The sequence below is a fragment of the Aquila chrysaetos genome, chromosome 17 (assembly GCF_900496995.4).
Source record: "Aquila chrysaetos chrysaetos chromosome 17, bAquChr1.4, whole genome shotgun sequence".
Lineage (NCBI taxonomy): Eukaryota > Metazoa > Chordata > Aves > Accipitriformes > Accipitridae > Aquila > Aquila chrysaetos.
In genome coordinates this window covers 17,671,149-17,697,714 of record NC_044020.1, presented here as the reverse complement: position 1 = coordinate 17,697,714, position 26,566 = coordinate 17,671,149, and the positions used below count along the sequence as shown (strand labels likewise).

Here is a 26,566-nt window from a genome sequence, read left to right as displayed (position 1 = left end):
GCTGGTGTTAGACACCAGCCAATATTGACTGCTTGAATATTAAACTTGAGAATGCCTTGGTGCACTTCTTCCGAAGTGAGAAGAGATCTGGGTCCCACTGACACTCAGTAGTGGTGTGTATGCTCAGCTCTTGTGAAAAGGCAAGCTCATGTTGTTTCAACTCCTGAAAAGCAATGGACAGATCAGATGCAGTTTGCATCTAAGATTTTAAAAGACTGGACTGAATATTCAGAATCTCTTATGCTTTAAGGTGTCTAAGTGAATGGTGGTTCTGTCAAGCTTGCATCAAACTATGGGTTAACATAAGAAAAGTGAAACAGGCTTTTCAAAGAAATATTGGTCCCAAATCCTAATGCCAGCTGTCCTGCAAGTGGCCTTGGGGACCCTTTAATGCTTTGAGGGAAGAAGAGAAAGGCTGATTCTTGAGTGTATTGTAGAAATGAAACTGGGGTCATGATGTCCCAGGACCATTGCTTGCCTCCTGGGCCACATAGCATTTTGGCAGAGTCAGCAAGAAGTCTATCCAGCTATTAGTCAGATGTAATATTAACAAAATTAAGGTATTATGGCTTCTCTTACAAGTTCTCTTAAGCAGGAATAGTGTTTTCCCACACAAACAAGATTAGAATATGAAATTGTAGAATCTCTTTGACAGCAGAACTATTCATAATTCAAATTTCAAGAACCTGGCACTAAGTACTGTGCAGTTAGTACTATTCAATGAAGTGGTTAGAAAACTATTTTTATCACTGACAAAGTTCCTTAACCTTGATCTTAGAAAAAAACCTTTATTACTGTGCATAACAAATGTTATGAGCCTAAGGAAAAAATCAAGTATTCTCAATAAAGAAACCCATGACCAATTCCATCCTGAGTAGTTACATGGTAATTTTACATATTTATACTGGTGTTTAAGTCTGTATGAAAAGATTTGTCTAAAGTATTGTGCCTGTATGAGTGTTAGGGGACACCAGAGCTGAGGTTTACAAAGAAAGTAGAAGATATGGTATGCCAATGCCCCTGTTCCTTCTGGAAACTGCATGCATAAATGTCTAGAGTTGCAAGATGATGAACATGCTCTGCACTGTAATGTACTGGCGGCAGAGGAACAGGAAACTAGCCTTGTCTCAAGTGACTGCTGCTTTTATATACTGGGGAGTGGGAATTATCTGACTAAATGTGAGATGAATAGAGAGACCATTCTAGTGCCTGTTTCTAATGCAGAAGTCTAAAATAGCTTAGATGATTTGTGCCTCTTTCTCCTTTTTGACTATAAAAACAGCCTTGGGTGACTTGCTTAGGTAGAGAAGTTTACACTGCAGGTGTCTAAATGTATGTGAAATGAATTCCAGCAGGGGTGCATTAACTCTCTTATGTGCTCAGTTCCTAACATTTAAGGTTGTCTCCCTCTCTTTCTCATATTTACCTGTTTCTTAGCCTATTCTTGACACCTGCTGGAACAGCTGTTTCCCACTTTTAATGGCTGCTTTTCAATTTCTGAGTTCCACATTTGCTTAAGAACATTAATAACAGGCATTAAGACTTTTGGTAATGGATGTCTCTTTCCCATTTGTGAGAGTGACAAAAAGCCATATTACCTGTTGCACGCACTTTACCAGATGCTGTTCTGCTGTGTAAGGTAAATGTCTCCAGTAAATTACATTGTTGCTCAGTTACCAGGAACTGTAAGTGTGTGAATAACTCACAGTTTAGTTTTCCTGTTGTATCAAAAGAGAAAAGGAAAAGCTTTAGGCATTAACCTGAAATAAGCATATTTCAATTTTTTGAATAAACCAGAAATCATAATAGCAGCAGCATTAATATGCATCAGTGTAAATATTACCAGTAATGAAACAGAATGGTGCATGTGTCACTGCTTGTAACTGTTATATGAGTTGAGCAGAATGTTCCATGTGATCTGACAAAATTGTTTCATTTTTATAACAATTTTATTAGCCTTTGATTCCTGTTAAATAAGTCTGAATCAAGCTTCAAACCAAAAGTAAAGTATAAAAATAAGGTTTTGTTGATAGTGTCAGCGCCTCTGAAAACATCTAAGCACCTTGTGTTCAAATGGCCAAATCTGAAATTAGAGGAGTAAATCAGGTGCTTAAACATAGTTTTCTGCTATCATTTTAGATGTCCTAGGATATCGAGGACTGACATGCATGAACCTGGCTAGTAGGACACTGTTGTAGCAACTGCAGACTAGGTGGAATATCAGAGGGAGTCTAAAATTACACTAGACAGGTATGATTAGGAACCTGGATTGTTCCCTAAATTTTTACATTTGCATGCAAAATTCTGAAAATTTGTACTCTTTTCCCAGTATTTCTTGCTTGTTACTATGTTGATGAGTACTACAATGTTTGTATTTTCTGGTGTGTGGAGTTGTAATTTGCTACTGTTAGCACTTAAGCTATGTGTATCTGCTTTGTTCAAATATTGTTTTATCAAATATGCTTTTGCTAGCACAACTTTCCTTGTTACTCCTATTTGGTGTGGACCATTTCAACACTGATAAAAACTCAGAGCTGCTTTTGTTGATCCCCAAACTGATGTCAAACCCGTGGAAGAAATGTGGAAGAAGAAGCAGAAGAGGTAATAGGAGCAAAGTTAATCATTTCTCCCCCAGTGGAAAAAACAGGTGATTCAGAAATGAAGGGTGGCCATCCATGGAATTGACTAGCAAATGGAAAGAAGTCATTTGGATAGTTAACAATATCTTAAATCTGACTTTTATGATGTTTTATGCTAGTCAGCTCACAACATTGACAGAACAATGGTGTAGCCTCAAAGGGCTATTGCTAATGATTGTTCTGAGAATGAGCAGAGTTTGTGCTGAATCAGTTCCTGTAGCTGGGAAACTCCCAAGCAAGAGGAATAAACCCCATGTTTAGATCAGAAGAGTCAGAAATGACAGCACAGTGACTGATGAGTTATAGTTCCTAATGCCATTCCTACTTACAGTTTATAGAGTGTTAATTGCATGGCTTCTGCTGACTTGCATCCAACAATTTATCTTTGAATACAACAGGTTTAAATTCTTGATTTTCTTTTTCCCTGTCTCTTCTGCAACCTGCTTCCAGAAGTATAAGCAAAAGCATAACTCTCCTTTGGTTATCAATGTCACTTACAAGGGCTCTAGACAGTGCCAATGGTAAATAAGTAATATGAAATAGTACTACTATTCTTCCTTTCTGGTAACCTAAGCCATCCATTGCTTCCTGCTATGATCAATCTCTGAAGTCACTGTCTATAAGAACTCAGCTATAAAAAGGTATTCAGCTTTCAAATATATTGCTGTAATGTATACATACCACTACTACAATAGTATATGGAGTCCTATAACATGTGGACTCATATGTATACTTCAAAGCGGAACAAATAATTTTGCTAAAAGGAAGGCTATGGTGCTTACTTGGAGTATCTCCTTACAGAGTCAGTGCATTTTAAATTTGCATCCTGGCTGACTACACAGGTCTTTCTTTACAGAAGAGTCCAGAGTGACTATATTGCTACTGAATGTGCAGAGGTCTCCCTGAATGCTCCTGTAAGGGAAAAAAGAGATTAAGGAATTAGGTATGCGTAGAAGTGCTGTCTCTGATTTACTAAGTGTAACAGTGAGAACTCTCCACCCCCTCTTCCCCACCCCAGCATCTTATAAAGCGCACAGATATCTGTAGAAGATACAGTGAGGCCAGGAACCACCCTCCATGCTCCCCAGACTTATTTAAGTGGAGGCAAATTGTTAGTAAGTACAGAGCAAATGGAACCATTCACCAGTAAGAGAAACTGCTGGTTTTCAAAATAAATCTACACAGAATCATGTCAGCCCTTCCTACCTGATCCAGTGCATAAGTTTTAACTAAGTTTTCTTTTAAACTATCTCACTTTCAATAATCAGACTTTTTCTTTTTTTCTCTCTGTAAACTGCAGCAAGAGAATGACAATCTGGCTTTGTCTTGTAACACTCCGAGTCTTTTAGATTATGCTGTCTTGACAGCTCTGCTATTAATAGTGGCATTTTCTCTGCTGTTTAAAAAGGAGAATTGTGCTGAACTGAGAATCAGTCATGTTAGTAATAATTTTTCACTAAGGGCAATTGCAGTGTACTAGCTTACGTAGGAGGATTTACGTTGACAATACCATGAAACATAAATTAACTTATTTATGGTATGTCGGCACATGCGGCTGCAAATTAAGATAGCCCTTCTTCAAAGAGAAGTGCAGTAGGGCTGCATTTACTGTATGCTTGGATTATTGTACGTGTGAGTGCAAGACCTGACCTTTTCATTCTACTTGGAGATGAGAAAAGATTTTGATAAGCACAGGGAATGTGAATCAGTACATGAAATTGTCTCTTTACTGTAAGAAGTCATTAAAAATTCATTAGGACTTCAGCATATGTATCTGGAAAAATTTAGTGGATTTTTGCTTTGTTATGGTAGTTAGTGCCTTTTACACCAAATATTGTGGTTTCTATCTGTTTAGCAACCACTCCACTTTTGGCTGAGATTGTCCCTGCTAACAGAAAACATGAATGGTATGGAAAAGTCAGTATTTAAATGTGAGCTCTCACAAATACTTTAGGAGCTACAAGTGACATGGCTGATTCAAAAGGTGATGTTTTTTGCAACAAACTGTTATTGAACCAAATACCAAGTGGAAAATTGAAGGCACTGTATTATTGCAAAGCAAAAAAACCTGAGGCTCTGGAAACTTTCAATCATTAACATATTAAAATAATTTCATATTAACAAATATTGTGCCAATGAATGCTACAGTTTCAATGGGACAAAGCTGAAAAGTCATCTTATCATAGCATTTGATTCAGAAAAGAACTTTGTGCAGAGCAGCAGAGAAGAACATACTTCAGGACAATTATCTTTAAAATCTGTGGGTGTTGAATAGGTACTGTTTATTTAGAATGGGTATCTTAAGCTCTGCTTTCGGGTTCAGAGTCTTTTCTACTGCATAAACTATTGTCTAGATTGGTGGTCTTTTTTTTTTTTTTTTTTTTTTCCTTGATTTACAGGAATCCTACACGTTTCCAACTGGAGGGGTAGACCTCTGACTAGTGGCTATGATTCTAGTGACTGTAGGCTTGATTTTGTTACTCTTCACAGAGGCCCTGTACCCCTTCCTGATGCATTCCCACAGGCTGTAAATGGCTAGTTTTGTTTTAGAGAACTGTCACATTGCCACACTGTTCCTACTTATTGGTATTGTGTTAACAAATGAAGAATGTTGGCAAAGTCATATATAATTTCACATCAACATAGCATTTCATATAATTTCATGTCAATGAAGGGTTAAGACATTCTTAAATTATTTTATAAACAGTTGTCATAAACAGTCATAATCTTCTCCATGGTTTTATGGATCATTACAGCCCAGTGCTCTAGGTCATATATCATCTTGTTGCCTTTTATAATACTCTTAATAGTCTGTAGCAGTTGAATAAACAACTGTTAAAAGAACCATAAAAATTGTCACCATAGAGTTAAACTATTTTTTATTAGAAAGTCTTAAATGTACACTGTTATTCGAAGTCAGTTCTTTAATTTCCATTGTCAAAAGAGGATGTATATTTCATGGAACTTAAACCTTAAACCTTCCTGAGCAAGAATACCTGTTCTGGGGGATCCTATGAAAATTTCCTGTGTTTTAAAAATGAGGTTTTTGTAGCTAGAAAGCAGTGCTCACAGGTAGATGCATAGCTATGTGCTGGATTCCCACAAGTTCACCCATGTTCCTGGAGCTTCCACTTGGGATGTTTCACACCTTTTAGGATTGAGTTGTCTTAGAAAAGGTCCCTGTGTAAAGTGTACCTAGAAATGTGAAGAGTATCACCTTTAAGCATTTTCTAGTAACCAGTACCTAGCCAGATGATATCTCTGCACACAAAGCATATTATCACACACCAAAAAACTTGGGGACTTGATGGATAGCGAAAGTGAAATGCTATCAGGTTACATAAACCACTGATTGATGAATCATAGTTAATGTCATTTTTTTAGAGGAAAAGACTCCAGAGAGACTTCGAAGCCTTTGAACTGCCAGTCAACCTACAGTACATTTGTTCCTTTAACTTTTCTTAAAGTATGTTCATGAGACAATATGCCTCGTTAGTGGAAAGCTGACGACCTGAGCGCACAACAAATCCCTTTGTACTTTAAAAAGTAGGTACTGCCCAAAAGTACATCATTAGGTTTTCAACTTTTTTTTTTACATAGGTAATTTATTCTGAAAAACTGTTTTGACAATTGGAACATTTATGTTTTCTAACATTTAAAAATAGAAGTTTGTGTAAGAGAATGTCTTCCAGCCTTGTGGCAAATTTTGCAAAGAATAAAGAATTTTATGTCTTCATAAAGTTTGCCACAAGGCTGGAAGATGTGAACGTGTTTTGTAAAACAAAAGCAACCCCCCCAAATCCATACAAGTGGAAATCAGAGTGCTAAACTACTTTCTTAAGAGAGAAGCTGTTATGGACAGTCTCACTAGTTTAAAGAAATAAATAGTTACAAAACCAGACAACGATTAATGTTTTGCACATAGACAATATTGTCTCCAATGTACAGATCTGAGTGCTTGCTATAAATGACTATTCATTGTTCTTGTGTTACACAGGAAAAAATTGAGACAATGATGAGTTAAGAGGGATGCACAGAGTCAATGGCAGAGTCGAGGATGGAAGACAGATCTGAATCTTTATCTAGTTTGTAGCTGACATGCACTCTGTGGAGGTGAGAGGAAAGGAAATCTTACTGGATAGTCAAACTAAACCTGAATTCAGGCTCAAAATGGGCAGAAGTTCTTGTGCCTCTCTGTGTTTCTGCATATACAGGGATAAACAACACGCCACTTTCTTTGTTAAATGCAGATGGGTGCTTCCCCACCTGGCTTGAGTAAGTCAAGCTCTTACCTATTAGTCTCTTCACTGGCCAGTATAATAAGACCTTGTGACTCCCCACAATTTACCTCAGTCTAGTATAACCACTGCCAGAATAAATACTTTTTTGATTAAAGGAGGATCAGTTAAATTATTATTTCTACCTTTATTTTGCATCCTTCCTCTGTCTTCTGAGAGACTAGGTTCCCAAAATATCCTGAGAAGGGTTTTTTGCTTTGTGCAGAAGTTGTGACCTCTGTAAGCAGCTGAAAGGAGAGAAAAAGTTGTGAAAGAGCCTGTCTTGTGAGGTTTCCAGACTCAGTTTTGTTGGTCTGTTCAAGGGTTTAACTTTGCAGTGAAGCTTTTGGAGTGTGTACCCAGACTAGGGCACAACCCTGAGAAGAAAATTCCGTGTTGTCCTTGTTGGAAATTCTCTCCATTAGCCTTCATTTCAGTGGGAGCTGCATGGCTATTCAACTATCACAGCTCTGCACTGCCACTGTCCTGATCAGTACTAGTGAGGGGTGAAATTTTAAGCTCCCTTGTTTCTCCTGATAAGCCTGCAGTAGATAAGCAGGTCTCAGGAGATACAATTGAGAGAAAAAAAAATGGTTTTAAACATTGCTTGTGTTGTGGTCCAGCTCTGAACTGATGGGGGAAATGACAGTGAACCTAATCTGTGTCACAAGACCCTTATCTGTGTTGCCATGTTATGTCCTATGGGATGTGCAACCCATGACTGCTGTAGTGCTCAGTTCTGTGAAGACATAGCTCATATTTCCAGCTTTTCCCGAATTAGTTACATTTGTGGTTGTTTACAACTGCAGTGCTGGGAAAGAGCTACTTAGTCCTCAGTGTTTCCAAAATCACGTATTGTATTTAGAGTGAGACTAGAAGTGACTTCTGTATTTTTGGTAGGTAACTTTACTGAAAACTTCTACTGATTTCTATAAGACCACCCTTTATCCATTTGAATTTCCTGTGACCTTGCATAAGCAATTGTAAGGGGGCCCTGCCCTTAGGCTGGGACCTGCTGGCTGACAGGCTTTTTTGTTCCTTGGCCAAGATGAGTAGATCTAGAATGACGTAAGGAGAGATAACCAGGACGGGTGTCATCTGAGCTGATTTTTATGTGTCTAAAAGTTAGTTATCTAGACTAATCTAGCTCTCTAGACTTTCAAATCAAAGGGAAGAGAGAAGCACCCCTAGAGACTGTTTCCTCCCACTTATTTCAGACAGCTGTCTTAAGATGGGATAAATTACTCTCTGGAAATATCTGACACTCTCTAATGCCTGTTGTGAGACTCTAGATGAGGATCTTCAAGAAAACTACTTGCTAATAATAGAGTATACCTGATTCTATACAAATACTTGACTCTCTCAAGGTATTTTCCTTTTATTGAAGCATTAGAATTATTAGAGCACCCCCTCAAACAAAATCTATCCAGACAGGAAAAAAACACTTGTAGTTTCAGTTTCTCAAGCGGTAGGCTGATAATGCAGGAAGCAGTGAACTTGGTGCAAATATGGCCTTTAGGAGAAATCCCACAAAGATGGGAATTCAATATGCTAAAACATCATAGACTCTCTATAATTCTGTATTATCCATGAATTAATCACAATAGAGAAAAATACTGAATTCCGTAAGCACTGAATTTTCATAAATTTACTGAATATTAAACTGTGCATTTGTGAACATATGTTCATTTCATATCTCTACTCCTATTTTTCTGGAGAGGTATTTAATTTGTATGCATTTTTGATCACTGGCAAATGGCTGGGAATGACTCCTTATCTTCATTCAGTACCCGAGTGCCACTGCTGAAGGTTGTGTGCTGAAACAAAAGCAGGTTATAAAGGTCAAGATCTGCACAGTAGGTGCTTCCCAGCATCACCTAAGCATGTCCAAACACTGAAAATTCACAGAAGTCACTAAAGGGCCCAGGTATGGGCCTTATGAGTGTATTCCTTCAGGCACTTTTTTGTGCACACAGACCATGCAAGTAGGCTACAGTTACCTACTTTAAGATTAAGAGCACACACTTACCCTAAAAATGTTCCCCCAACTTCCTTCAGCTTCCAAAAAGCCTGAAAAATTAGTAAAGCTCACCAGCACTCTCAGGCAGATAAAAAATAAATAAATATATTTTCACTCTAATCTTTTTTTCTGGGAAAATGCTATTTTCATAGGCATGATTTCTTTTGTTATCCCTGTAAAAGGCCTTTTTCCTTCTTCCAGGACTGTAGAGCCAAATGCATGGATACTAGCCTTTGTTCATTTGTAAGCAGAAGTCTCTAAGACTTTCTCCATGAAGCAAAGATTGATATAACTCCAGTAGTACTTCCTTTATCGTGATGCTACAGAAAAATAGAACACCAGAGAGAGAGTTTGAATGTAGGCAGTCCTTGGGAAAACTCTTGTTAGTGTGTGTGTGTGTTTGTCTGTGCCTGTGTGTGTTCATGTATGTATCTGAAGGAAAATGCCCTTGAAACATCTATTTCTTCATTTGACTTTTAAAGATAAACTCAGTTCATACTTCAGCACATCAATAAGTGAAATTCTTTTGACTTCTGTGAATGTTCAGCACATAGGTTTCTACTTTAAGGCACTTTGCAAATATGTTAATATGAATTGACCAAAATTGAGTGTTATGCATAAGAGTAAATCTTTTATAATGGGCAATATGAATCTTTGGAAAAAGGTGTTGAAACCTCAGAAGTCAGTTGAGATAAGTTGATGCATGCAGTATTTAATTCATCATCCTGAAGAGGTACTTCAGCTTTTACAAAGTTAATATTTTTTTTCTTCTTCCCCTATATTATTTTTTCTTTTGAAGAGGAAAGACAGCACTTATTTGTTCAGTTTCTAAAATGCATGTTATTGATGATGAATTCTAGGGGAAATTTTAAAAGCAAAGTTCTCTTAAAGTGGAGCTAGAAAATCATATGATAGTAGGCACAAACTATAAATCACTTAAACTGCCACCTGAGTTATTTTTTTCTGATATGGACATAAGTGTTTAAAGCAAATTGTTAAGTGCCTGCTATAAGGAGGTGTTTATTTGACTGGAATTTTTGCTTTCCATTTTTTGTAATTACTTTGCTGGGTCTGAATCTTCAACCTTATTCACCCTGAGCACAAACTATTATTGAACAAAATAATCCTACTGAGATTGTAGAATTACACAGTTCTGTATGCGATGTTACTATGACTTTCTATCTCATCCAAGTTTATTTAATGGTTATTTATTTAATAATTAATTAAAACCCCAGACAATGGTTTTATTTCACTGGTTTGCTTATTTCATGTAGATACCGAAAATACTTGCATGCATCTCAGAAGCTCACTTTTAAATAATTATGATAGATAAGGAGATTCGAAAATAAGGATCTCTGTAGACAAAATCATGGTGTCTCCTCCACCTAAATAGGCATGGATTAAAATATAATATATATGTAGAATATAGTCTACAAATAGTTATGACATGAAATATTAATAAAATGGATGGGATGAGAAAGAAAGAAGAAAGGACTGGTAAATCCGTGTAATAGCTAAACACAGAGTGATAAAACAACTAAACTGAGATCTACAGTTCTAGTTTCTAATGAATTAAGATAAATATCATGTATCAAGTTCCCTGCGCATTCTCCTAGCCAAGTCTTTTGATTAAGTACTTGTAGTCAGATTTCCATAGCTAACTATTACAATCAGAATACTGAAGTTAAGATATTTTTAATGCAAAAGCAAGTGTAATGCTCTAATGACACCGAGACTTCTCGCCTACATAGAACAATGCTTAGTCATACACAGAGGGCTGTTGCACGTGGTATGGGTACAGGTTTACACTTGAATGAACACTACTTTGCTGTTGACATACACTGTTGAACAACTGCCATTTTGGTGGGCAGTATCCTCTTTCCTCATCACCTTTAACTGTTTTTTTTAAAGGAAGCAAGGATGGCCACATGGACTTAAGGCAGCTTTATACTCAGCCATTTTCTACCTCTGTTCACTATTGCTTTTTCATTGTACAGTCTTCTGTGAACATAAAGCAGTATGTGGCAGAACTCGGACCACTGTTTTTATATTTTCTTCTTATTTTGTCAGAGGATTTTTTAATTTTCCAAAAGTGGCACTGGGTAAGTGGAGAAAATAGAAAATGCAAGAAAACCTTCAAAATATCTTAGTGGGAAATAAGACTTTACCTCAGATATTAGTTAAAGGAAATCAAAGGTGGAAACAGAATTTCTATTTCTAGTTAAACTGTATAAGCAAAATCCCAGCACAGACAGACATCAGGTATGATTTGGAGACCATCAGGAAGCAAGAACAGAAAGCAGCACTATAGGTCTTATGAAATGCATATTTTCTGAGGGAGAACAAGACTTTTCACATGTTGGAAGCATGTTAATAGATTTTTACTTGAGAAATTTTCTAGTGTGTGAGAACTGAGAAGGTATGCTCTCAGAAATTTACAATTGTGAACTTTTATTATAAGAAATAACAGGGGAAAATGCCTTACCTCATGCTCTGGTGCAGCACTGAGCAGGCCAGGACCCTCAGCCACCAGTGGTCTGTAAGGCATTAGCAGAGGGTCTACAAAATGTTTTTCAGTACAGCGGTGGAGTTCTAAGTTTGTGAGACAAAAACATACTGTGTAACAAAAATGCCAAGTATCTTGCTGGTGTGTTATTTCCCCCTCTCAGCAGCATAACCACACAGGGTATGTGGTAGTCCAGGAAGGTTTTTCAGGAAGGCTGCATGCTCCCTCAGAAAGCTGAGAAACACTGCCCTGGAGGCTGTGCTCAAAGCCAGGCATTCATTAATCCCAATCCCACCCTCACCACACTTTTTAGACCTTGCGTTTAGGCTTTTCATCTGCATTAGTAGTCATTTCTGTGAGGGAGGCAAACACAAATGTCAACAAGAGACTTAAGGTCACAGATAAAACCTGTTTCAGCACCAGTGGTTGAAGGTGTATCTACTGATTCTTAGATGTGATGTCTACCTGATTTGATCAAAGTCACATAATTTCTTCTTGTCACATTAGCTAGAACTATTTACGCTTGGTCAAACTACTATCTGATTTTGTAATGTCCAGTAATCACCAACTAGCAGCATGCAGCCTGTAGGACAACCACAGCAGCTATGTGACTATGGGTGGCTTTTTTATCTTTCACTTTTGCATGGTGAACCATCATCATTCAACAAGAGTCCCAGAGGAAATGGTGCTCCTGGTGAATGTTGCAGTCTCTAATTATTAGGATCTTCGTCCTCTTCTAGAATTAACAACACACCAGTTATATAGTAGGTAATCAAACTTGGATATTTCGAAAATACATCCAGAAAGGCTGTTACACTGAGAAGAAACACTGAAGATCAGCAGCTGGGGATGCCAAAAAGAGTGATATTATGCCTCTGTGCTTCAGCGGCAGAGGCAATTTTCTCCACTTTTGGTTCAGACTCAGTTCTACCCTGCAGCTGAGCCTCCAAGTGCTTTATACCAACTGGGAAGGGCTACACTTTCTTTCAAATCATTCCAAGACAGCACAAAGAGGCCAATTATTATGCCTACGCTGCTTTCCATTCACTAACTCAGGGCTTGAATGCCCTCTCAAGACATGAGAAACACAAATTCATTCCTGTCCTCCAGCCTGACCTTGTGCTACTTTTTGCTAGGACACCGCCTAGCCTGTAAATCTACAGTTATGTGCAATCTTAAAGTTCCTTTCTTGCTTGTGAGCCCTCTCTGGATGTCTTCAGTGGGCAGGAGTGTTAGCACTTCGTGCTCAGGGATCTGACACAGCTGTAGCTCTTGGCCTTTTTTGGCAGGGAAGAGAAAGAGATGGGCTTAATTTTTTTCTAACAAAGAACTCAGCCTGTGTCTTTCACATCTGAGTGAGTACTCTAAAATGCGCAGCTGAAACCATTTGGCAAAAATACAAATTCTGCAGTAAGTATACTTGGTTAATTTTCAACAATTTAGAATAAAAGTCAAAGTTTAAGCGTACAATATCAGTCATTCCTTCTGAAAACTTTTTCAAAACTGTAAGTACCTAATTGTTTCACCATGAGAATATTTTCCTTTGTCTCAGTCTAACATTAGTGTAATTGCATTTGAGTAACAGTTTGCACTGTGGCTAGTAAAACAAGATTTCAAAATGCTTTTTGCAATGGGAAAAATAAATTAGTTAAAAATTCTGACACTATAATTGCCTTCTGCTTGGCAATTATAAAAAAATTATAAAAATCACCTCATGTGATTTTTAATCCTGTTTGTAAACAAAACAAGGACTTAGCAATTTATCTATATGACTAAGCTGAGCCAAACGGAAGATGCATTTTACGTTGAAAATAGGATGTCCCCTTGGGACTCAGGCAAGGCAACTTGCAGAATACTGCTTCATAGACATTTAAATCCAGATATTTGTGTTCTTTTGGTCTTCATTTTATTGGTTAGCTAAGGTGAAATGTGTTTTAAAACTATAAAATGTATTTGCAGGTTTGTGTAGGACAAATGGGTCCAAACTGACATCTCTCAATGCTAGCCTGCCTGCTGTTGTCAGCTACACTGAATAAGCCTGCTTTGATCCACACAGGATGTACTTGCTTTGTTATGAAGTCAACCTTGTTCAGCCCATGATACATCAGATGCTGTACTTCATGCATCTGCTTTGTAGCTGTAGCCTCTACTAAAACTGTCCATGCTGTGTGCTTTAGTTCTTTGTGCGCTATGTAAAGTGGGTGTCTTCTAGAGACAAGTCTTCTGATTACTTGTCTTTCTGGTTGCCTGTGGAAATTTAGTCCAGTAGCAGAGATGGCTGGAAGAGGCAGTTGTGGTGTTACCACTAACTAACTTCTTAGCCTGCCATAAATATGTTCCCAACTCAGTGCAGAAGTGGAAGGAGTAAGATCCTGTAAGGAAGGATTTTATTGACCTTTTCCCTGAAATTTCAGAGGACATTGCAGGCTTTTGAGTAGGATTCAAGTGTAGGTGTTTACATGATAGCTGGTAGGTCAGTCAGAACCCAAGGGCAAACTTTTGCATAAATATATAGTCTCACCTGGCCTGCGCAAATTCCTCAAGTGGTTTGTTACAGAACAGTCACAATGTGACTATCCTAGTAGCATAAGCTGCCTTTCCTCTTGCTGTTGGCTAAAGAGATACTGATTGATGTTCACTGAAGGAGATAATTTCCTTATGGCTGTGCTGATCCTATGAGGCCAGCTGTGTTCAGGGCTGGCCTGGGCAGCTTAGGTTAGGGCTTGAGATCATAGTTCCACAAATATTTGAGGTGACATAACACATCACTGGTGCTCAGATGGGCAGGTTTCACTCTCCATCCTTTCCTACTCTGCTTTCACTCCCACTTTCCTCTCTCTTCTCATGTTTTGGCTCCACTTTCCTGCTCTTTTGCTTATGTGGGTCTGACACTTGTTGAACCATTCTGCAGGCCAAATCAGCTCACTGCCTGGAAAGCACTCTTTTTCCTGAATTAAATTTCTGCCTGTTTAATGAGTTAAAGAGGTTTGAAGAAGTGTCTGGAGAGCCCAAAAGTGGAAGCAAGGTAAGCAACAGGAATGTACAATGGAGAGCAGGGAGATGGGAGAAGGGAGTGGGAACACAATTGGTTCTTCCTTAGGCACAGAAATGGTAGTCTGAGTTCTAACCTGGATTTAAAGTGTGGTGTAAATGCACCTCAGCTGAGTGAGTTATGCACCTACGTCTCTCTGATAATCTAGACTGTTGGTCTGTGTTTGCTTCAGTTCCATTTGACCAAGTGTGACCACAAAAATATTTTAAAGCTGGGGAAAGCAACCTTAGGAACAAAGCTGAAAATAATAGTTCTGTCTATTTTGTTATTCAATTAATAATCTTCCCAGTAAAAAATGGATTGCAATGCATTATTTTTCTACCATAATTTATGCTTTGAGGGAACGTAATAATAAGTAAAGGTAAACATTGCCATTTTGTCATCTGTAATTGTATGAGGGGCAGTGTGATGTTTCTGATGCCCCAAGAGAAACTTGGGCAGAGGTTGCTGGCTGGTTTCTTCTAGCACCAGAAGAGAAAACCTGTAACTCGCCAGATGATGTTCCCTGTGTATGTTAGTGCAATGCAGGGGTTGGTATAGTAAGGGACAGAATTCCATTGCCAACTCCTAGGAGTAGAAGAGGACAGACATAGGAGACTGCAATCTTTGTTCTGTTCCTCACCTTTTGGCATCACTGGTGGGTTACAGTCTGAATAAAGCAGTATTAAGGTAAGACATAAACGACTCCCTGGGATACAAAACTTTATGCCAAATTGCAAAGAAAGTACAAAGCTGTATAAGCACAGTGTAGTACTGTGATTGGACACGGTTTGTGTAAGTGTCCTTAAGCAAACCGGAAACACAAACTACTTATATATCATAGTTAATTGTCTGAGTTGCTGACCACCTACACCTCATTGTAAAGTAAGTATTTCCAGGAATGCTATAATAATGTATGACACTTTTAGAGACTGAAAATGAGGAGGTAGCTGTAGAAGGAGTTAATGCCCATGAATTTGCTAGGAATCAAGTTAGTTAAGAAACACATTTGAGAGGATTAACATTGTTGTAGAAATTAGTGTTTGAAGAGATTGACTGAGAGGGTGTTGGGTTGAAGATCGTGAAAGGCAATTCAGTCCTATTTGTGGGCTTGTCAAGGACAGCTTCCTTCCCAGCCGTGGATCCACGAGGTGGAAAACATAGAGAAGAGCAGGTGCTGCAAGATTGCACTCGGAAAGTGTATCCGAGACGAAAAAGAGGAAATTACCCTATATCCACCCCGACTATAAGGTAAGGCTTTGACTTGCCCTGGTTTTCTTCAGCTTACCCCATCAGGCAGAGGGAACTGTATTTAATAACTTGATTTAATGAAGCCTTTGTGGCAGTCCTTAGAGATAAATCTTCTTTAAACTGGTGTTCTCCCTGTTTAACTCACTGTGCTAACCCTCAGATATGTAGGAGCTTTTACAGGTAAGTATATTCCAAGCCCCTGGAATATATTGCTCTTTCTTTGAACACATTTTTGGGAAATATGTAAGATGTGTAAGAAAACAGGTGGTTTAGCACTACCAGAAGCTCTAACCATCAAGTTGAGATGGAGATGACTAAAAGTAGGCAGACAAATAGAGAGGGATGTTTTTGCAAATCTTGGGAGGGGAAGCAGAATGGAGCCTGGTTTGTTTCCATTTAGAACTTAAGTTGTCTGGTGGTTTGGGTTTTATTTTTTTCTCCTTCTAATTTTAATGCCAAGAGATTGGTCTCCAATACAGTTTCTATTAAAATTAACAAATTTACATTGATGCCAGTGGAAGAAGAGAGGGCTCAACAGAACATGCAGAACAGAACTAAATGTGGTTTTTATGGCTAGCAAGGACAGGCATAGTAAATAAAGACCATGGAGACAGGTATACATCAGTCAAATGTATAGGTCTTCATAGTCCTGTCTCCCACAGTGGTTAGTACCACATGCTTGTGAAAAGGACTGTAAAGCTGTATTACAGACAAACTAGCTTGCCCTCAGAACGTCTCTGTTCTCTGTTCTTTGCTTACAGGTCGTATGCTGCTGACAGCATTCAGTATCTGATGAGAAATAGCTAGCTGTTACATTGTTGACATTCACATGTCAAATTTTCTTGATTAGAATAAAGCTTATAGGCTTGTAGCTTTTGTTAGAATCCAGTTTTGTTGGAATCTGTTTGCAATTGTTTAAGGAAGATGCTCAAATATCAAATATCTTAGAAGGAATCTGATTTTTTGCAAACATGGGACAAAAATGTTTCTTTTTCTTTCCTTTTTTTCAACACTGTAATGGGATCATTGGACAGACTCAGAAACAGACATTGGGATCAATTAAAAAAGGCAACATGAAAGAAGCTGAGAAGCCACGTGCAGGGGACAAATTCTGCTGCATTTCCAAGCTGAAGGTACAGAAATATTTAAGCAATTTTGTATGAATGCACAACTGTAATTGCTTGCACTTATAGTGGTTTAGTAGAAGCTACAGTCTAGACTAAATGAATGGATAAGCTCCGTTTCTTTCCTTATCCTTAATGCCTTAACTGAGGTCAAGCAAATTTGTAAGCAATCATGTGTTGCTTTTTATGTCCCTGAACTTTACACTCTGTGATGTGTTGGAGGTATGGTTGATTGCGCCTTTGAAGCTCCACCTCTTTTTGTGTAATCCCCCTAGTCTGGCACGTTTACCATTTCTTCTTAAACCTGTGAAATGAGTCTTACCGATTGTGACACGGCAGTAAAAATTGGCTGTTGATGTACCCTAGACTATTCAAGTTGTCAAGAAGCTCTATAAAAGGTTGTAAAATAGCTTGTTTTTAATAATAATTCAAAGCCCAAATACCTTACTTATGCTTTTTAGCATTTGCAGCAGATGTATTTAAAAATATAATTGATTTCATTTCATAAATACTGTTTATTAAGAACCCTAACATTAAAAGAATTTGAATACTACTGCCTATATTCATATTTATTTTTTTACTGTCAATTGCCACTAGATTCTTGTAAAAAGGACACACTATTTACTCCTTCTGTTTGAAATGACTTGTTCTGGGCTCGTGACCTCTACTGAGATGGGAGAGCAGATACTCAATCAAGTAATTAGATCAAAGGAAACCATCTTAGTTCTGAAAGTAATTTGTCATTCAGATGAGCAACGGGTGCGACGGTCTTTGCATCCTGGTCTGGCTGCAGACGTTATTCAGTCCTGCAGATGGCAATCTTGCAGCAGACACACGGTGGGAGAGGGTGTGCTGCGCCTGGCTTGGCTAGGGAAATGGGGCTTAAGGTTTCTGAAGACAGGCTTGGTCAATGGGAACAGGTGAAGAATAAAAATCTTTCTTTTTTGGGGGGGTGAGGGGTGGGGTGGTTTAGTGAAGCCATAACTCTGTGGGCAAGGATAGGTGATGGGATTTAAACACACATCAGTGGAACAGAACTGTTCACTTGTTTTACCTGGAAGCACATTTTTGGTGAGGAAAATAACCGTGGAATATTCCTAAATATGTAATTTTGAATCCTTTATGCATTCTCCTCTTTCCTTCCTAGGTATTTCTGCTGGCACTATCACTTGCATTTGTTGGTAAAACGATGTCTGGTGCTTACATGAACAGCATGTACACACAGATAGAGAAACAATTTAATATTCCAGCTTCTTTAGTGGGGATCATTAATGGAAGCTTTGAAATTGGTAATTGCTTATTTTAATATTTCTTATTCTTTGAAAGTATAATATGCTGGCTGAGCATGTATTGTAATGTATGAGACATTAGTGACTCTCATGTCCATAGCAATCTGTGGATTACTGTATGTTGACAATAGTGACCAACTCTATCCTACCGTTTCCATTGGTACTTACACATTTAGTGTCTTGGAAACTAACAGGACAACTTAAATAAGGAAGTTTAGGTTTAAAAGCTGGTTCAGCTAATTACCGCACTATCGTAAGATATGACAGAGCAACTAATAAAATAGAACTAGTTTATGAGCTTTGTATTGAATCTTTCTGAACAAAACAGAAAGATTTTATAAACTTTGTTAGAATTTAAGGTCATATTTAGCATTTTACATTTCTTTTAATCAGTGACCTCAAAGTTGGTTGAAGTGGATTGTCCCCTTATTCAAACTCAATAGTATTTCAAGATTTCATACCTGTACAACTGCAAAGAAAGTTTCCAGTTCTACTTTTATAGTGGCCCTTACCTTACCTATTGGTGAGTTTTATTGCCCAGTGACAAGCTTATGTCTTGTCATTGTCAAAAAAGCCAAACAAAAAGCTTGATAGCTTCAAACCCATCTCAATAGAGATCTTTTATACCCTTAATTCACAATATGGATCTTTGTTACCCCTGGCTTATCTGAGGAAATGGTCTGCACAGGCTGATATACACTGGTGGAGAGAGAGGGCAAGGCTCCTTCTCCCCCCTTCCTGGTCTCCTATACCTGCATGTGCGAGAAGAAGAAACTGTTGGCAACACTGAGCTGCTGCCTGCAAAGCAGTCTGATGGGGTACCTCAAAGTTATGATAGAGAAGGAATACCCAGAATATATTCTTCCCTTTGATAAGGGGGAGACTTTAAGAAATATGAAATGGCTAAAATTAATGAAGTAGTATGTAAAAGGCATAATATTTTAAACAAAGTATCCTCTCATATGCACTTTTCTATAACAAGTTGTGGCATTCTTATCTCCAAGGATGTAAAATAACTGTGAATAATCATAGTAATATTTGAAATGATTAAGAGTCAGTGTATGTAGCAGACATAAGTAACGTATTAGGACCATGTAAGTGTACATCTTTAAGTGTCATTCAGGCCACTGGTTCAACACAGTCTGTCTAGCAATCATGCATAAAAAAAGATGTTATCTTCTTTCAGAGCATGATGCTCATCACTTAGAGACATGGTTTTGTTCTTTTGACAAAAAGATCACAAAATTAGTAGGTGTACAACTACTAAATTGCTATTTTTATGGGGCCTGATTCATAACACGAAGCTTGATTCTTTTCTTAGTTGCATAGCAATAAATGAAGAGTAGAGAAAATCACTGAGTCTGAAGTGAAAGTGGAGAAGGGAATGAAGATTTTTAGCACATTTGTATTTCTAAATGGTACTAGGTACAAAAATCTGTATTTTTTTATTCCTCTCAAACTATTACTGAAATTAATATTAATTCTTTATTCCTTTTTTCTCTGTATGTCATCTTGTGTTTATTATTTTCAGTACAAAACTACTTGGATATATACTTCTGTATTTTCCCACACATTGGAAAATAGGGTATCCCAGGAGAATAACTTCCTAAAACAGCTATTATTCTGCTGCCCCTGGGCCCGGTCTCTGTGTAAAGTAAAAATTTCTTCTCCACATAGGTGCAGTCAAAAGTCTCCCTCACCATGTTCTCTTTCCATTCTGCCTTCTGTTCTCATGTTCTGTCCATATGGTGTAACTCTTCTAGAAAAAGATAACAGAAAGCAGGGAATTAGTGCATCATTTAGGCAGTTCCCTGTCTAGTTACAGTTTTTACAAGACAAGAGAAGTAACAGATGTTGAAGTAACAAGGTATACTCAAATCTGTGTTACACTTCAAAAGATAGAAGTATGCCTTGGTCTGTAAATATGAACCAGGTTCTTTTTGCAGGCAACTTGCTGCTGATAGCATTTGTGAGTTACTTTGGAGCAAAGCTTCACAGACCCAGAATAATTGCTTTGGGCTGCACAATTCTGTCATTTGGATGTCTTTTGATATCAATTCCTCATTTCCTATTTGGAAGGTGAGTATTTTGCTTAGCTCACAACAGCTTCTGTGATCGTTACTTGCCTTAATCCGTAACTTCTTCCACTGAAATAGTATTGCTTATTGAGAGAGACACTGCTGAGCATGAGTACAATGTGATAATTGTAGAGTAACTTGTTTTGTTTTGCTTCTGAGATGGCTTCAGAAGTCAGTCATCGCTTCCTGAGGAGAGTCACCCCTGTGCCGGGCACCTTCCCTTGCCTTTGCCTTCATCCTTGTGCTACCTCTTGTGTGGACTCTGAAGAAAGAGTGGCCTGTGATACTGTCACATTACACTACTAGCTCTTATCTGCTTGGATGGGCAATACAAAATGATTTTTACGGATGTCTTTGGTCTGGAGCCTGGATGACAGCTCATACTTGATCACTGTGTTGGCAAGGCCTTTACAGACTATAATGATTCTTTAAACAGTTTTTTGCTATTTTTGCTTGCCTTGTCTATATTTTAATCAGTGAGATTTCTTTTGAGAAAAGAAGATCCTCTAATCTTGTTATGTCCAATGTGGTATGGCTCTGACAGCCTTGGTAGCACCTTCTGTTTAAGTTGTAAATTGGATTAGAATGTAAGAAGAGTAGGAGAGAGAAGATGGTACAAGGGATTTCATTAGGGTGTTTCATCAACTCCTCCTGAAGCATCTGTTACAAGATTATGTTAGAGGCTAGATAAGAGTCTGGATAAAACACAGGGTTGATTCCCTGCTACAATTCCTAGTCTGATTTGTTCCTGAGGTTCAGCTAACTTTTGACGTGGGTTTCCTTCTTCCTATAGATACACGCTCTTCTTATAGGTAGCTTCATTACTGAAGTACAGATTTGTGAGGCAGTTCTGATGTATTTCTTCTTAATCTATACATGCTTTCCTTTGATTCAAACAGGTATCGTATTGAAAGCAGTATTTCACAACGGGAGAATTTTTCAGTCATGCCTCTGTGCCTTGTTAATCAAAGCTTGTTCTCTTCACCTACAGAGGAACCATCAATAGGTATGACTCTTCCTATGTCTAATAATACATTTCCTCAGTTTTTACAGTGTTTAAGTAAATAGGATTTTATTTTTATTAGCAATTATTTCAGGGTCCTGCTTTTGATCAGTACTTTTTGCAGACATAAAAACTAGAGGTCAGGAAATTTCCTAGACTTCTTGTTTCTTTAGTCTGTGACTCCAGAGCTGTAGCTTTTTTTCATGCAGTTTTCACAGTATCCAAACAGCTGGGTTAACATCCCTGCCAGTTCACTTTGGGGAAATATAACACCAGGTTGTTCTCACAAATGTTCCTCTTTTTGACTTGAAATACTATGATACCTTGAGGAGGTGGGAAATATATTTGGACAATGGGTAAAAGGCACCAGGATGCTTTTTCATTGTACCACACAAGAAATAAAAGCATGAGAAATAGAGCAAAAACATAGATCCCACTTCCCCTGGGGGACCCCACTTGTAGCAGGCTGCCAGCCTGAGTAGAAGCCATTGATCACCATCCTCTGAGTGTGGCCTTGGAGCCAATTTCCCACCCATCTCACAGACTGTCCATCCAGTCTGTATCTTGCCAGTTTGTCTAGGAGGAGGCTATGGGAAACAGTGGCAAATGCTTTGCTGAAGTCCAGGTAAAAAACACCCACTGTCCTTCCCATGTCGACAGAAAGTATTACTTTGTTGTAGAAGGTGATCAGATTAGTCAGGCATGATTTTTCATCCCTTCATCACTGATGTTCAGACGCTGTCTTCTCTTCACTGATGTGAAAATGGCATTTTTGGTGAGGGAAATGAGTAAAGGGAAGGGCCGAGGTTATGCAGTGGTTGGACTGCCAGGTGGTTGGACAATGTATGGCATGGAGAGGGAAGAGATTTAAACACTACTCCAGCAAGTGCAACAGGTTCTTCCAGTTCTGGAGCCTTCCAAGTATCTCAACTACTTATTTCCCAGTTTTACAGGACAGACGTACTCACCAAAGTTTAAGCTGTTAGTCAATTCTTTGTCTTTGTCTCTAGAATTCAATTAATAGTTAGAATTAAAACACCAATTCTGGCTTCTTATTTTGTTCAGAGTGTGAAAAAGAGCCTGGGTCCTTGCTGTGGATATTTGTGATGGTTGGAAACATAGTACGAGGAATGGGTGAAACTCCCATCATGCCTTTAGGCATTTCGTATTTGGAGGATTTTGCCAAAGCAGAGAATTCACCTTTCTACCTGGGTAAATCTACTCTGTTGTGATAATTCCCCTCCCCCAGACAAACATACACATTATCAAAAGCAAAAGAGAGGATTATTGTGACTCCCTTCAGTCCAATAAAGGGAGAGAGAAGACAGACATTATTGCCTTATCAAAGTAATAATACTGTAGAACTTGTAATTTACCTACAGATGAACTTGTTGACGTGAGGCCATTTTTAGGCACAAACGTCTATTCAATAGAGCTGTTCTAACCATAGATAACAATTCCAAGAAAATAATTCTGTCTGGGTTCTAATTTAGTATATTTTCTCCTTTTCATACTTAAGGATGTCTACATACAGCAACTGTAATAGGCCCCTTCCTTGGTTTCTTGTTGGCATCATTCTGTGCAGAACTGTTTGTTGATCTGGGATCAGTAGATGCAGGTAATAGATGAATATATAGAATCTTACCTATAAATCAGTAGGCATGATGGTGTATTTATCAGCACTAAAAGATATTTCTTTGCTTATATGAGATGTCTTAATTTTATCTGAGTTTGCTGGTGTTTCTTTTAGAATGGAAAATTTGTGTATAATATTCAATAAAAGGCCTGAATTCACACATACACAAATGAATCTGCATATAAATTATTTGATGAAAAATTGTGTCATCTGGCTTGACATAGGAAAGGACTAGAATTAATTTAATACAAAACACTGAAATTTGCCAGAAAATCAGCAACATCAGAAAAGAAGACTGGAGACTATTCTCTTTCATCAGCCTCATCTTAAGAATCTTTAAAATGCTTTTAATATATCACATCAGAGATGACTAGGAAAACACACAATGACAGCAAAGGATGTTTCTAAACTAATATAAGATGTGGGGGCTGTTTTGTTTGTTTGTTTGTTTGTTTTATAGAGGACATAACTATAACAGTTACTGATGCCCGCTGGGTTGGAGCATGGTGGCTGGGCATTTTGATTTGTGCATCACTGAATCTTCTTGCGGGAATACCTTTTTGGTTTTTGCCCAAGTCACTGGTGAAGGAAGGAGAAATCAATGACCCTGAGGAGATGAGTAAAAATAGTGTAACACCGTTGCAAGAAAATGATAAAAATGAAGCCAAACAGACCATGTATGAAATTGCTAAAGGCAAGTTATATTATATTTTATTTCCTTCTTAATTTAGTCCTTAAGATGTGAACTATGTCTGTGTATTTTTGTAAGTAAAGATGGGTCCAAGGTATGAACTACATACTATGTTTTTCATCTCTCTGTAGTACAAAGGATTTGCACAGGGATTTAGAATGGCTCCTTGCAGAGGAAGAAAGCTAATTTCATAGATCCAGGATCTGAATTCACTCCTTTCCCCTCCCTATAATTCAGGTGTATGTAGATTTGGATCTTTTCTTCCTGGTAGAGGTTTAATGCACTGAAATCTGGTTAAGAATATTACAACTCAGTGAGCTGTGGACAAGTTGCAGATATTAGTTGCTTGTACCCCACATGCACTGTGCAGAAAAGCAGAAAACCAGCACAAGTCTTGTGCATTTCTTGAATCCAACTTAAAGCCATAAAAGGGAATTGACAGGTGCTTAAGTCTCTCATAAACATTTAATGGCTGTTGAACAAGGATCTATTTGACTTACGTTTATTCATGTTACCACTGGCAACTTTCACATCTGTGGTCTTTCAGATCTATATATCTGTAGGAAGATGGTTTTTTTCCTTCCATTTTTTGTGCTAGTTGGAAACGTAAGTGAATAAAATATGTCAAAGGCTACAATCTTCAGAGTAGTCTCATGATTCTGCAAACCCAGCTCAGGGCCCCTTGACAGGATCTTCATTTTCAGAAAGTAAGTGCCAAGTGCAGCTATCTCTCCATGGTGTTTCAAGCTGAGTCCTGCAAATTCACCATACTCAGAGTGAGTACTCAGATCTTGGCTGATTTTGCAACTTAGTTTTGATAAAAGCAACACCTTTCACTGCTGTCATGTAGTCTTAAGTGAATCCATGAATAAAGTACTGCTCTGGTGAGGAAAGGTTCCTAGCTCAGACTGTGGGTCCTAGTACTCCAGAGTCCCCTCGGAGCTTGTGTTTTCATCATCATTCCCTCCCTGCGTTGGTGTGAATGTCCACTGTCCCTGAATAACCTGAATTAAGAATCTTTTTCATTTCACAGAATGGTTGAGGTTGGAAGGGACCTCTGGAGGTCACCTGGTTCAACTCCCTGCTCAAGCAGGGCAACTTACAGCCAGTTGCCCAGGACGTGTTCAGACAGCTTTTTAATCACCAAGGATTTCAAGTTGAAAATTGAAGTATTTATAGTTAAAATTAATCTCTTCCTCAGAAAGCTCTGATTGTAAACTGCATGGTGTATATAAATAATACAGGCTATTTATAGCGTTTTGGATATTTGACTTATTTTTGCAAGACTTGCATACAGATCCTCTTCTAGTAAGATACTTGCCTACCTCTGAAAGATATGTATCTGTCCTGAGTGGTGCCCACTTTCAACGAAGCATGGTCATTGTTTTACAGATGCTTGTGTTTTCTGCAGCGTTTCTTTTTTCTGACAACAGCTCAGCACATTAATTAATAGAGAACGTTGGACAAAGAGGAATTGTGGTTTTTTTTATGGTTCAGATCCTGACTTAATAGGCATTACGCAGAGAAAAGACCTCTGTAAATTAGTTTCTCAGATGCTTACTTAGCTGAAGACTGGTGGATCCAGACTTTGAGAGTATGGTGGGAATAACTGCAGTCATGTCCTTCTTCAGGCCTCTTCTGCACCATCACTGACAGTAGCAATAACCAAAATCAGTGATCAGGTCTCTGGGGGCAGGTTGTTGCAGCTATCTACTGCATTTGCACCCCTTCCCCCTTGTACTTCCTTTGCATGCCAGGTGCAGGAAAGGGTTTTTGGTGAATGCTCTGAGGGCATGGGATGACAGAAAAAGGAGTAGGAATGGTGGGGGAGTAGCTGCTGCTGCAAACCTGTAGGTGCGAAGTTCAGTCAATGTACAGCTAAGAAGTTTCAGGAAACTTTTACGATAAGGTTATTACTGTGATTTTTTTATAAGCAGCAGCATGCATTATTGTGCATGTGTGTGTGTGAGGTTATCATTGTGTAGAGGAGACCATTGGGCTAGCCTGGGCTGTGCAAGTAATCTTTGGCCTATGGTGTCTGGCAAAGCACAAGAATTAGCCTGATCCAGTTAAGAGTCATTTCTGTTCCCCTCTTCCCACCTCAGCCACACTGAGCAAGGGGTGATTCATTTCATAAAGCATCACACTAACTTGTTACATTGTTTCATTCCAGATTTCATCCCCTTCCTCAAGGATCTGTTTCGTAACCCAGTTTATATGTTATTTATATGCATAACTGTCTTACAGTTCAGTGCCTTCAATGGCATGGTATCCTTCATGCCAAAATATCTGGAACAACAGTTTGGAAAATCTGCATCAGATGCCATCTTTTTAATTGGTATGTCTGCATTTTGCTTTGCTCTGTTCTACCAAGTAGTGATGTCTCTATGCAAATTCTCTATATTTATACATATATATATGTGTTCATGTGTACATGTATACATATACATACTAAGGTCAAATGCTTCTACAAATGAGAGATTCCACACTACAAAGCATTTCTAAATAATCATGCATTTTCTGCTAAGCATCTCCTAATTTTCTGTGCAGAATTTTATAATCTACTTCTCATCTTTTGAATTGGCCTAGAAAGTTCAGCTGATATGAAACTTGCACCACTGATCTCAAAAAGGTTAAGTTAATTTACATCAAGAGAGCATGGCCCCAATGTTTATATTATCTTGATTAAAAAGTATACTACAAAGCAGAGGGTAGATTTAATGTTCAGGAAAATGACATCACTAGCAATCTTAAGATGTAGATGTGTTGAACCTACGCACAGCTAAAACTGCCAGTGATCTTCAACACTTTCCATCATCTCCACTCCTTGGGTCTTGGTCTTGGGCGTTCTGAAAGCCTCAGATCCTCTTTCATATGCAGAACTCCATGGAAGGAAAGCACTGACCAAATAGCTGTCTTTTTTTGTCTCTCATTTGTAACCTTTTTTTATGAGTGAGGACAAGGTGTTCATGTATTGTGAAATGGCAATGGCAAGTAGTTGTAGCACAAAGCAAATATCCT

General features: G+C 38.3%; 1 protein-coding gene across 6 annotated transcripts in view; it reads left to right on the top strand.

Moving 5' to 3' along the window:
- Window positions 1-26,566, top strand: part of LOC115352813 (solute carrier organic anion transporter family member 1A2-like) — a 60,582-nt gene that overhangs the window by 27,705 nt on the left and 6,311 nt on the right. The window contains exons 1-11 of one of the 6 annotated variants that reach the window (XM_030041474.2): window positions 2,211-2,250; window positions 14,354-14,467; window positions 15,593-15,724; window positions 16,759-16,857; window positions 17,996-18,137; window positions 20,084-20,216; window positions 21,115-21,221; window positions 22,284-22,430; window positions 22,738-22,836; window positions 23,315-23,548; window positions 25,719-25,883. In XM_030041474.2, the coding sequence (XP_029897334.1) occupies window positions 16,798-16,857; window positions 17,996-18,137; window positions 20,084-20,216; window positions 21,115-21,221; window positions 22,284-22,430; window positions 22,738-22,836; window positions 23,315-23,548; window positions 25,719-25,883 (1,087 nt within the window). In that variant the 5' untranslated portion in view covers window positions 2,211-2,250; window positions 14,354-14,467; window positions 15,593-15,724; window positions 16,759-16,797. The other 5 variants (XM_030041473.2, XM_030041472.2, XM_041118200.1 and 2 more) reach the window with 5 other exon arrangements.